Source organism: Ovis aries, chromosome 15, assembly GCF_016772045.2.
Source record: "Ovis aries strain OAR_USU_Benz2616 breed Rambouillet chromosome 15, ARS-UI_Ramb_v3.0, whole genome shotgun sequence".
NCBI classification, from domain to species: Eukaryota; Metazoa; Chordata; class Mammalia; order Artiodactyla; family Bovidae; genus Ovis; species Ovis aries.
Genome location: NC_056068.1, coordinates 35,675,468 through 35,689,426, shown reverse-complemented (window position 1 = coordinate 35,689,426; position 13,959 = coordinate 35,675,468). Strand labels below are relative to the sequence as shown.

Here is a 13,959-nt window from a genome sequence, read left to right as displayed (position 1 = left end):
CCACCATATTTCTCTGGGACAGGCACTATGCCAAGTCCACACATAAGCCTATAATTCAGAGCCTCTTTCTTGCATTTTCTACCCCAGAGTAGATTCCCAGAATAATTTTATCAGACAGAGGAGCCATTCACGTAGAAAGGTGAAAATATTTAGCATATATATCACACACAATTAGGAAGCTTCTAAAACTTAAAAGAGAAATATTCTAAGGACAATGATATTATATTTATATTAAATAATTAAATTTAAGATGGTTTCAAAAATTAAATATACAAGTTTAACTCCTTTCCAATAATAAAATAATTCAAATAAATTTCAGATTTAAATGTGCAATGTAAAGTACAAAAGTTCAGGCAGTTTATTATTGGCACAGGAATAACAGGCAGATCAATAAACAATAGAAAATCTAGAGATAAATGACAACTTATAGAAAAATTCAGTCTTTTATCTAAGTGACACTTCAAATCAGTGGAGAAAGGATAAACTATTCAACAAATGATGCTGTGAATGAGTAGACACTTAGAAAAAATAATATTGAATCTCCGCCCCCACTTTACACTAAAATAAATTCCAGATGGATTTTTTTAATGTAAAAATTAAAAATACAATTAATCTTCAAGAAAATTTAAGTGACTATTTGTATAATCTTTAAATAAGAAAGATCATTGTGAGCATGACATTAAAATGAGGAAAAGATTAATAAAATGGACTACATTGAAAATTTGAAACTTTTGTATCAAAAAAAAGACCAATAACAAATCAAAAATCAGGAAAAAGAAAAGCATATTTTGGTATAGTATTACAAAACAGAACATCAAATCAATAAGGAAAAATTAGAAAAAGAGCCCACAAAGATAAATGAAATATTTACAAAAGAGAAAACTAAAAAATAAAATAAGCTAAAATATTATTCAATATCACAGTTTTTAAAATGCTAAGTAGTACAGTGATGTATATCTCAAAATAAGATAAATCTTTAAAATATTGCTCATATGTAATATATTCATGAGCATGAGGAACTGGGGCACTCTCCTTCACTAGTGAATAGCACAACCTTTCTGAGGGCAGGTTGACAATGATGCAATTCCTATACCACTTGCAGAAGAAATTTAAACAATATGGAAAAGTATATTAAAAAAGTAAAAAATATTCTTTCTAAAATATCCAAAATTTAAATGTACATTATCATTTGATACAAAAATTGTACTCCTATTTTATCTTAAAGAAATTATTGGAAAAGTGGGTAAAGAGCATACATGCAAAAATGCTCATGAAGGGGTGTTTATAATAGGAAGTAGCTGGAGACAACCAATGATTAATCAATATTCAAATAAGTGGAGTACAACCACAAAATCAAGTACAATGTATTCATTATAAAAATCCATATTTATCAAGAAGAAAGATACTCACCACATATTGTTATTGTGGGGAAAAAAGGTGGATGAAGCATCTGTATTTTTTTTTAATTGTTTTAAAAAGACACATAAACTACTATATGGATACGCATGTAAATGAGCACAAAAAATCATATATAGAAAAATGTTAATTATGAATGTTCACATCTATATCTATACTTATATATATATGCATAAATAGAAAAAGAAAGAGTATGAAGCAAAAGATTATTAATAAGTGCTGAGATTATCACTGAAATTTTCTTTTCTCTATTTCCCTATTATCTGAATTTTTTACATGCATTAAGATCTTTTTTTGCATAATCAGAAAAAAAGGATTTTTATTTTTAAATAAATTAAAAATTAGATAATGACTTAATTAAGATACAAATACAACTTTTTAAATACTAAACTATAATCCTAAAAATGATGCTAAAATTATAATCTTAAATAATAACAGTAGGAATAACAATAATGCAAATCTAAAATGGTAGGTTTAAATCTACTTTAGAGGGAAAATGACTAGATATACCCCGATTTTAAAAAATTCAGTGTATGTGGTGGGAGGAGTCAAGACGGCAGAATAAGAAGATGCAAATTCATTTATCCTCACAAGTACATGAAGAATATATCTATAAGTGGAACAGTTTCACAGAACACCTGCTGAGGATTCGGAGGAGGCAATGGCAACCCACTCCAGTACTCTTGCCTCGAGAATCCCATGGACGGAGTGCCTGGTAGGCTATAGTCCATGGGGTCGCTAAGAGTCAGACACGACTCAGCGACTTCACTTTCACTTTCGCTTTCAGATACCTAAAAGGACAAGAAAAACCGCCTCACATTTGGGTTGGAAAAAAAGAAAGAAAAAATGAAAAGAGAAATCAAAAAAGGAACCAGCAATTCTGGCAGGAAGATAAAAGTGAGGAGGAGTTCCCACATTCAGAAAAACCACTCCCCTCACAGTGGGGAAATCAGCTGGGACAGAAAGGGACCTTCAGGGGATGGAAGGAGAATGCAGCAGTCTGTGGAAAACAGGACAAAGTAAGTAAATTGTACAAACTAAACAGGACAAAGTAAACTGAAAGCATGGTCTGTGCCACAGCCCTGCACACCCCAGCCTCAGTTGTGTGTCTCCTGTTGTGGAGGAGGGCTGGGTGCTGGAAAGGGTGGTCTGCAGCACAGATCTAAGGAAAGGACAGCTGTTGGCTGTGAAAAGACAACCTGAAGTAACAAGAGTAAGTCCACAACCAGCAAAGTTTCTGAAAAAAGCCTGGGACACCATAGAAGCAAGGCATCATTGTTGAGTGCTGCACAAGGGATGAGGCCACCGCTAGGAGGCACCCATCTGAGAAGGTTCACCCACTCCTCAAGCCAAGATATCCTTCTCCTGCATAGCCTCCAGGGTTCTGAGAGCCACCCACCTCAAAGCCTCCTCAGGAATCAGCCCTGCCTGCGATGGGACCACACCAATGCTGGTGGGGCTGGAGTGCTTCAGCATGGGGTTAAGAGTGGATCCAGGGAGAGAACCACTATTAGCCACATGGATACAACTGAGGGGATGGGAGTGAAGAGTTCTGTGGCCTAGAATGCCCCTCGAGGAAGCAAGGTCTGCCTAGGAAACAAGGAGCCATTGTTAAGTGGCAAGCAGTGGGTGAGGCCGTCCCATTCCCTGCCTCTGCAGGCAGGTGGAAGGACTCCCACCGGAGACAGCATGCCCCAGTCTACTGCAACTGCCTGCCAGGCTCTGCCGCAGGGGTGGGGCCAAAACCAAAGCTGAGCCCCAAGGATGGTGCGACTGAGGAAGAGAACAGAAATCTCTCCAGGGATCTACACATGCAGTGGATTAAGTCCCCATGATCATCTTGGTAAATCCTGTGTCTGTGGAATATCTGAACAGACAACAAAAGAAAGTGAAAGTGAAAGTGAAGTCGCTCAGTCGTGTCTGACTCTTTGTGACCCCATGGACTATAGCCCACCAGGCTTCTCCGGCCATGGGATTCTCCAGGCAAGAATACTTGAGTGGGTTACCATTTCCTTCTCCAAGGGATCTTCCTGACCCAGGGATCGAACCTGGGTCTCCCGCATTGGAGGCAGACACTTCAACCTCTGAGCCACCAGGGGAGCCAACAAGTATTCCCACAAATGAAACAGGGCAAATTTTAGCAGCTGTGGACTTTGAGGGGAGCTACATGTGGGAGCTTGGAGAGGTCAGAGTCTGAGTTGGTCTGCCAGTACCTACAGAAGGTCCAGAGACCTAGACCTAGAAGTGCCTCCAGAAGTACCTTCTAGAAGTACCCCCAGAGGGCATCCTAGGGAGGTGGGGGTTGGCTGTAGCTCACTGTGCAAGCAATGACACTAACAGAGGAGGCCCTGAGAAAATATTCTTACAAACACTATGTGGATCACAGTAAACTGTGGAAAATTCTGAGAGAGATGGGAATACCAGACCACCTAACCTGCCTCTTGAGAAACCTATATGCAGGTCAGGAAGCAACAGTTAGAACTGGACATGGAACAACAGACTGGTTCCAAATAGGAAAGGAGTACATCAAGGCTGTATATTGTCACCCTGCTTATTTAACTTCTATGCAGAGTACATCATGAGAAACACTGGGCTGGAAAAAGCACAAGCTGGAATGCAAGATTGCTGGGAGAAATATCAATAACCTCAGATATGCAGATGACACCACCCTTATGGCAGAAAGTGAAGAGGAACTCAAAAGCCTCTTGATGAAAGTGAAAGAGGAGAGTGAAAAAGTTGGCTTAAAGCTCAACATTCAGAAAACGAAGATCATGGCATCTGGTCCCATCACTTCAGAAATAGATGGGTAAAGAGTGGAAACAGTGTCAGATTTTATTTTGGGGGGCTCCAAAATCACTGCAGATGGTGACTGCAGCCATGAAATTAAAAGACGCTTACTCCTTGGAAGGAAAGTTATGACCAACCTAGATAGCATATTGAAAAGCAGAGACATTACTTTGCCAACAAAGGTCTGTCTAGTCAAGGCTATGGTTTTTCCAGTGGTCATGTATGGATGTGAGAGTTGGACTGTGAAGAAGGCTGAGCACCAAAGAATTGATGCTTTTGAACTGTGGTGTTGGAGAAGACTCTTGAGAGTCCCTTGAACTGCAAGGGGATCCAACCAGTCCATTCAAAAGATCAGTCCTGGGATTTCTTTGGAAGGAATGATGCTAAAGCTGAAACTCCAGTACTTTGGCCACCTCATGCAAAGAGTTGACTCATTAGAAAAGACTCTGATGCTGGATGGGATTGGGGACAGGAGGAGAACAGGACGACAGAGGATGAGATGGCTGGATGGTATCACTGACTTGATGGACGTGAGTCTGAGTGAACTCCGGGAGTTGGTGATGGACAGGGAGGCCTGGCATGCTGCAATTCATGGGGTCACAAAGAGTCGGACACAACTGAGTGACTGAACTGAACTGAACTGAACACAATATTATTCCTAAATGAATGATGCAAAGAAGTAAAAGAAAGCAATAGAATGGGAAAGATTAGTGATATCTTCAAGAAAATTAGATACCAAGGGAACATTCCATGCAAAGATGGGCACAATGAAGGACAGAAACAGCAAGAACCTAACAGATGCCCAAGAGACTAAGAAGAGGTGTCAAGAATACACAGAAAAAAACGGTACAGAAAAGGTCCTGTTGACCCAGATAAAAATGATGGTATTGTCACTCATCTAGAGCCAGGCATCCTGAAGTGTGATTGTCAAGTGGGCCTTAGGAAGCATTAATACAAACAAAGCTAGTTGAGGTGATGGAATTCCAGCTGAGCTATTTCAAATCCTAAAAGATGATGCTGCGAAGGTGCTATACTCAATATGCCAGCAAATTTTGAAAACTCAGCAGTGGCCACAGGACTGGAAAAGGTCAGTTTTTATTCCAATCCCAAAGAAAGGCAATGCCAAAGAATGCTCAAACTACCACACAGTTGTGCTCATTTCACACACTAGCAAAACAATGCTCAAAATCCTTCAAGCTAAACTTCAACAGTATGTGAACCAAAAACTTCCAGATGTAGAAGCTGGATTTAGAAAAGTCAAGGGAACAAGAGATCAAATTGCCAACATCTGCTGGATCATAGAAAAAGTAAAGGAATCCTCCCAGAAAATCTGCTTCATTGACTACGCAAAAGTCTTTGACTCTGTGGATAACAACAAACTCTGGAAAATTTTGAAAGAGATGGGAATACCAGACCACTTTATCTGCCTCCTGAAAAACCTGTATGCAGGTCAAGAATCAACAGGGAGAACTAGACATGGAACAACAGACTGGTTTAAAATTGGCAAAGGAGTATGTCAAGGCTGTATATTGTCACCCTACTTATTTAACTTATACGCAGAGCACATCATGCGAAATCCTGGGCTGGATGAAAAACAAGCTGGTATCAGGATTGCTGGGAGAAGTATCAACAACCTCAGATATGCAGATGATATCACTCTACACACAGAAAGTGAAGAGGAAATAAAGTCTCTTGATGAAGGTGAAAGAGGAGAGTGAAAAAGCTGGCTTAAAACTCAACATTCAAAAAACTAAGATCATGGCATCTGGTCCCATCACTTCATAGCAAATAAATAGGAAAAAGTGAAAACAGTGGCAGATTTCATTTTCTTGGGCTCCAAAATCACTGTGGATGGTGACTACAGCCACAAAATTAGGATGCTTGCTCCATGGAGGGAAAGCTATGAAAAAACTAGACAGAGTATTAAAAAGCAGAGACATCACTTTGCCAAAAAAGTTCTTTATAGTCAAAGTTATGTTTTTTCCAGTAGTCATGTATGGATGTGAGAGTTGGACCATATAGAAGGCTAAGCTCTGAAGAATTGATGTTTTGAATTGTGGTGCTGGGGAAGACCTGAGAGTCCATTGGGCAGCAAGGAGATCAAACCAGTCAATCCTAAAGGAAACCCTGAATATTCACTGGACAGACTGATGCTGAAGCTGAAGCTCCAATACTTTGGCTACCTGATGTGAAGAGCTGACTCACTGGAAAAGACCCTGATGCTGAGAAAGACTGAGGGCAAGAGGAGAGGAAGGTGACAGAGGATGAGATGGTTGGACGGCATCACTGACTCAATGGACATGAGTTTGAGCAAACTCAGGGAGATGATGAAGGACAAGGAAGCCTGGCATGCTATAGTTCATGGGTTCACAAAGAGTTGGACATGACTTAGTAACCAAACAACAACAATAGCCATAAAAGGGGAAGTTGGCAGTAACACAATAACAGTGGAGGACTTTAATACTCCACTTATACAAATGGATAGATAAACCAGACAGAAAATTAATAAGGAAACACAAGAAATCCCTTGCATTCCTATATACTAGCAACAAAAGATCAGAAAGAGAGATTAAGGAAACAATTCCTTTTACCATTGCAACAAAAAAGCCTAGTAATAAATCCATCCAAATAGGAATATACAATGGAGAAAATACAGTCTCTTCAATAAGTAGTGCTGGGAAAACTGAACAGCTGCATTTAAAAGGGTGAAATTAAAACATTTCCTACCATCATACACAAAAATAAACTCAAAATGGATTTAGACCTAAATGTAAGGCCAGACACTATAAAACTCTTAGAGGAAAACATAAGCAGAACACTGACATATATCTCAGCAAGATCTTTTTTGATCCACCTCCTAGAGTATTGAAAATAAAAACAAAAATAAACAAACAGGGCCTAATTAAACTTAAAAGCTTTTGCACAGCAAAGGAAATCATAAGCAAGATGAAAAGACAACACTCAGAATGGGAGAAAATATTTGCAAACAAAGCAACTGACAAAGGATTAATCTCAAAAATATACAAACAGCTCATGCAGCTCAATACAAAAAATTTAAAAATTGACAGAAGACCTAGAAATAGACATTTCTCCAAAGAAGACATACAGATGGCCAACAAACACGTGAAAAGATGCTCAACACCACTAATTATAAGAGAAATGCAAATCAAAACTACAATGAGGTATCACCTCACACCAGTCAGAATGGCCATCATCAACAAATCTACAAACAACAAATGCTGGAAAGGGTGTAGAGAAAAGGGAACCTTCTGACAGTGCTGGTGGGAATGTAAATTGATTAAACCACTATGGAGAACAGTATGTTCCTTAATAAACTAAAACTAGAACTACCATATGACCCAACAATCCCACTACTGGGTATTTGCCCAGAGTAAACCATAACTCAAAAAGATACATGCACTCCAATGTTCACTGCAGCACCATTTACAATAGCCAGGACATGGAAGCAACCTAAATGTCCATCAACAGAGGAATGGATAAAGATGATGTGGCCCTTATATACAATGGAATATTACTCAGTCACAAAAAAGATGAAATGGGGTCATTTGTACAGATGTGGATGGACCTAGAGACTGTCATATAGAGTAAAGTAAGTTAGAAAGAGAAAAATACATATTGTATGTGAACACATGTATGTGGAATCTGGAAAAATGAAAAAGACTATCTTATTTTCAAAGAAGAAAGAGACAGACATAGAGAAAAATGTATGGATATCAAGGGGGAAGGGGGTGGGATGAATTGGGAGATTGAGATTGACATATATACACTGCTGTGTATAAAACAGATAACTAAAGAGAACCTATGGAAAAGGCGATGGCACCCACTCCAGTACTCTTGCCTGGAAAATCCCATGGACAGAGGAGCCTGGTAGGCTGTGGTCCATGGGGTCGCGAAGAGTTGGACACAACTGAGCGACTTCCCTTTCACTTTTCACTTTCATGCATTGGAGAAGGAAACGGCAACCCACTCCAGTGTTCTTGCCTGGAGAATCCCAGGGACGGGGGAGCCTGGTGGGCTGCCGTCTATGGGGTCACACAGAGTAGGACACGACTGAAGCGACTTAGCAGCAAAGAGAACCTACTGTGTAGCACAGGGAACTCTACTCGGTGCTTTGTGGTGACCTAAATGGAGGGAAGTCCAAAAAAAGCAGAGGATATACGTATATATATGGCTGATTCACTTTTCTGTACAGCAGAAACTGACACAGCAGCATAAAGCAACTATACTGCAATTAAAATTTTTTAATTATATTAAATTTTTTAAAAATTCAGAGTAGGTGAATATAAATATTTTACATTCACAAACAATGTAACTAAATATGTTATATCCATAACAATACCATGATCTATTATTTGGTGACATTAGCATACTCTTCCTAAAATAGCAGTGTTTTTTTTTTAATTAAATTTTTATTTTTACTTTATTTTACTTTACAATACTGTATTGGTTTTGCCATACATTGACATGAATCCACCACGGGTGTACATGCGTTCCCAAATATGAACTCCCCCTCCCACCTCCCTCCCCATAACATCTCTCTGGGTCATCCCCGTGCACCAGCCCCAAGCATCCTGTATCCTGCATCAGACATAGACTGGTGATTCGTTTCTTATATGATAGTATACATGTTTCAATGCCATTCTCCCAAATCATCCCACCCTCTCCCTCTCCCTCTCCCTCAGAGTCCGAAAGTCCGCTCCACACATCTGTGTCTCTTTTGCTGTCTTGCAACAGGGTCATCATTACCATCTTTCTAAATTCCATATATATGTGTCAGTATACTGTATTGGTGTTTTTCTTTCTGGCTTACTTCACTCTGTATAATCGGCTCCAGTTTCATCCACCTCGTTAGAACTGATTGAAATGTATTCTTTTTAATGGCTGAGTAATACTCCATTGTGTATATGTACCACAGCTTTCTTATCCATTCATCTGCTGATGGACATCTAGGTTGCTTCCATGTCCTGGCTATTATAAACAGTGCTGCGATGAATATTGGGGTACATGTGTCTCTTTCAATTCTGTTTTCCTCGGTGTGTATGCCCAGCAGTGGGATTGCTGGGTCATAAGGCAGTTCTATTTGCAATTTTTTAAGGCATCTCCACACTGTTCTCCATAGTGGCTGTACTAGTTTGCATTCCCACCAACAGTGTAGGAGGGTTCCCTTTTCTCCACACCCTCTCCAGCATTTATTGCTTGGTGACTTTTGGATTGCAGACATTCTGACTGGTGTGAAGTGGTACCTCACTGTGGTTTTGATTTGCATTTCTCTAATAATCAGTGATGTTGAGCATCTTTTCATGTGTTTGTTAGCCATCCATATGTCTTCTTTGGAGAAATGTCTATTTAGTTCTTTGGCCCATCTTTTGATTGGGTCGTTTATTTTTCTGGAATTGAGCTGCATAAGTTGCTTGTATATTTTTGAGATTAGTTGTTTGTCAGTTGCTTCATTTGCTATTATTTTCTCCCATTCAGAAGGCTGTTTTTTCACCTTGCTTATATTTTCCTTTGTTGTGCAGAAGCTTTTAATTTTAATTAGATCCCATTTGTTTATGTTTGCTTTTATTTCCAGAATTCTGGGGGGTGGATCATAGAGGATCCTGCTGTGATTTATGTCTGAGAGTGTTTTGCCTATGTTCTCCTCTAGGAGTTTTATAGTTTCTGGTCTTACATGTAGATCTTTAATCCATTTTGAGTTTATTTTTATATGTGGTGTTAGAAAGTAATCTAGTTTCATTCTTTTACAAGTGGTTGACCAGTTTTCCCAGCACCATTTGTTAAAGAGATTGTCTTTACTCCATTGTATATTCTTGCCTCCTTTGTCAAAGATAAGGTGTCCATATGTGTGTGGATTTATCTCTGGGCTTTCTATTTTGTTCCATTGATCTATATTTCTGTCTTTGTGCCAGTACCATAGTGTCTTGATGACTGTGGCTTTGTAGTAGAGCCTGAAGTCAGGCAAGTTGATTCCTCCAGTTTCATTCTTCTTTCTCAAGATTGCTTTGGCTATTCAAGGTTTTTGTATTTCCATACAAATCTTGAAATTAAAAAATATGGAACACTCACGAATTTGTGTGTCATCCTTGTGCAGGGGCCATGCTAATCTTCTCTGTATCATTCCAATTTTAGTATATGTGCTGCCGAAGCGAGCACAATAGCAGTGTTTTAAACTGGCAGATTTAGTAAAAGCCTTCCTTCAAAATGTTCAGCACTTTGACCCAGCTCTACTTCTAAAAATTGATCTTAAGGAATCAGTCATAAACACAAAAATAATTTTTACACAAATATATTTATTCCAGCATTATTCAAAAAAGTAAAATCAAAGAGGTGAGTGATAGATCCTATTTATGTAAAATAAGGATAGATATAAATGTGCTTACATAGGCACAGAAAAATTCTAAAGGGATACCCAGAAAAGTCTTCATAGTGGAACAAAGATGTTGACTTTTCACTTTATATATTTCCATATTTGAGTTCTGGACATAAACATGAACACTTTTGTGATTTAAAATGCAAAAGAATAAAAGAGATGAAATGGTAATAATAATAATAATTTGAAGTAACCTGTATCTAAAAATAAGAGATAGTCTAAGTAAAATATCATCCACTCACTAGGCATAAGATTATGTGGTTATTAAAAATTTTATTTAGAACCCTGGATAATAGCACAGGAAAATGCTTATGTCATAATGTGAGGCCAAAAAAAAGGGATAAAAATTATATCTACCTACTTCAAAAAAAAAAAAAAAAGACGATGCTTAAGTTAAGGAAACAACTGTGAGGAACTACCAAGAGGTTAACAAAGGTTGCCAATCGAGTATGGGACTGAAAGTGAACGTGAAAGTCGCTCAGTCCTGTCTGACTCTTTGCGACCCCATGGACTATACAGTCCATGGAATTCTCTAGGCCAGAATACTGGAGTGGGTAACCTTTCTCTTCTCCAGGGGATCTTCCCAGCCCAGGGTTTGAACCCAGGTCTCCTGCATTGCAGGTGGATTCTTTACCAGCTGAGCCACAAGGGAACTAGGGGTAAATTATTTTCTTTCCACTTTTTGTATTTTTTTTTTTAACCATTGATTTACTTATTTTTATTTGGAAATGTTTATACCAGTACAGTGAAACTAAATTTTAGACACTGGATGTCATTAGCTTGGATATCATTAGTTTATTATAAAAGAGAAACATGGAAATTATTTACATGATGAAAGATTTCAGAACTTGAGTGGAATGGGCAGCTTCACATGATGCCATTTCAATAGTGACTTATTTCAGTCGACATATTTCCCAAGAATGTCACCATCTCTAAATAAGAAATAATCCTTGTCGTCTAAAACTACTTTGGTGCCTCCATATTCTGGGAGAAGAACTTTATCTCCAACTTTCACACTAACTGGTTGAATCTCTCCACCCTTTCCTTTAGAGCCGGATCCAACAGCTACCACCGTGGCTTGCAATACTTTTCCTTGTGATTTTTCTGGAAGCATAATGCCTCCTTTGGTTACAGTTTCGGCGGCACTTCTTTCAACTAATACTCGGTCAAAGAGGGGAAGAAACTTTCTAAATGCCTGTCCTGCCATAACTCCGGCTGCCGCAGTTCGTACTCTGCTCTCACGCCACAGGCAAAAAACCACTTTTTGTATTTTTATAAAATTCCATAATGCTGAACATTTTTAAGTGGAAAAAATACTTAAGTGGGAAAAAAGTATACAATTTTATTTTATACAGAATTCACACTTGCAAATGTCACTATCTTGACCAACTCTCAAGAAGTTTTTTTCTGAACTGTGAATAGCATGCAAGAAAATCTCCTTAATTAGTAAATTAGTAATATGAATTCTATTAATATATATTACATCTAAAAATAGGGGAAAGTTTAATTAAAATATAGCCCAGTACAAGGTATAATATGAGTTAATTAAACCTTTCATTTAGAATCCTAGTTAATAGCATGGGAAAATACTCACATGGCACACATCCACTCTACTGTATAATGAAGTTTTAATTTAGCCAATAGGATTCCTTAACTTCCTTTGAATCAGCAATATTTCTGTGAAATATGCAATAAGAAAAACTACTTTTTTCTTGATAAGTAACTTCAGTTTCCTCATCTATAAAATGCACATAATAATATTATACTGTCTCACAGATTTATTGCTAAGATTAAATAAGTACAAATCAATTAGTACAGTCTCCTGGCACTTATTGTACTCAATAAATGGCAGCAATTATTACTATTATGGTCATGGCTGCACTTAAAATATTCACTTATACTCTCCTTTCTATTAGGATAAGCTCTATGAAAGACTAATCAGAGTGAAAAAAAGGATGTTCTTTAAATTGAAAAATGAATAAGTATCAGAATCTACTTAAAATATTAAAAGTGTATGAAAACACAAAATTTGTATCTGGGAAGTTACTTATTTAAACCTTATTCTGCAAATATAAACTTTTAAAAGAATATAATATTTACCATCCCTAGGCTTAAGTAAATGTAAGCACACAGAACCTCAAAATAAAAGAAAATCAGCTGTTCTTACATAGCTAACCTTCCAGAGTCACAATTACATTGCACAGTATGAATTTTTTTCAAACTTGCTTTTTATTCCATTATTTCACACTTCACTAGAACAAGAGGAACCAGAAGCAGTCTACTATATTGAGAAGAATGAAAACTAAGCAGACTTCAATTCAAATCTCGGCACTGTAACTTAGATGTGTAACTACTGGCAATTGTTTAATTTCTCTATTTAATTTCCTCATCTTTAAAATAATAATAATCACATTGCCTACCTCAAAAGATTATTACAATAACTAAATGGATGATCTATATAAGATATGTAGCAAACATGTTGGGCTCACAAAGTAGTAAGTACTCAACAATTTCTTTGGCATTTATTAACCAGGGTCAGCAAGCCTTTTCTATAAAAGACCAGACAGTAAATAATTTAAGCTTTAAGGGCTATATGATCTCTCACATCCACTCAATTCTGCCATAATAAAGCAAAAGCAGCCATAGAAAATACATAAATAAGTGGGCATAAATATGTTCTTATAAAATTTTATTATAAAAATAGGTAGTGAGTCAAATTTGGCCACCTGGACATAATCTGTTGAACATTAATTTAGTGGACTTCCCAAGTAGATATTTTTTAAATGGCTCTCTAAACTTCAACTTCCTAGGAAAACTCCTTCTAATATAAAAATCTTCTAAATCAGTGGCTTCATAGTGTGCTCTATAAAACACTCATTTCCTGAGATATTAGTAGAAGTTACACCTCAATAAAGTTCTAGGATTATAAAAGTTTAGGTAAAAAATTATTAATTAATCATAAATTAACACACTGTAAATCAAACATTGTTATTATTTTGTTGCCAGGTCATGTCTGATTCTTCTGTGACCCCATGGACTGTAGCCTGCCAGGATCCTCTATCCCTGGGATTTCCCAGGCAAGAATACTGGAGTGGATGGGTTGCCATTTCCTTCTCCAGGGGATCTTCCCAACCCAGGGATCAAAACTACATCTCCTGCTTGGCAAAAAGATTCTTTACCAATGAGCCACCAGGAAAGTTCAAAATCAACTATATTTCAATTAAAACTAAACAAAAGGCTTAGAAAATTCTTGGTTAAACAAATGTTGTGTCTGTAGAACTTCTTTATACATTAGTGTTTTTGGAAATCTCGAAAAAGAGCACACAGAGTTCAACTCATTGAGAGTCATTATTTTGTAAAAATTT

At 37.5% G+C, this 13,959-nt stretch overlaps 2 protein-coding genes and 1 non-coding gene across 51 annotated transcripts in view; all 3 read right to left on the bottom strand.

Annotated features, from left to right (window-relative positions):
- Positions 1-13,959, bottom strand: part of SOX6 (SRY-box transcription factor 6) — a 720,275-nt gene that overhangs the window by 589,450 nt on the left and 116,866 nt on the right. The gene's annotated exons all lie outside the window — the stretch shown is intronic.
- LOC114118603 (U6 spliceosomal RNA) lies at positions 10,271-10,377 on the bottom strand. The gene has a single exon (XR_003591842.1). It is a non-coding gene; the product is annotated as a U6 spliceosomal RNA (small nuclear RNA).
- Positions 11,370-11,849, bottom strand: LOC101122667 (10 kDa heat shock protein, mitochondrial). The gene has a single exon (XM_004016125.5). It carries the CDS (start codon positions 11,799-11,801, stop codon positions 11,493-11,495), a length of 309 nt encoding a protein of 102 aa, XP_004016174.1. The 5' UTR covers positions 11,802-11,849; the 3' UTR covers positions 11,370-11,492.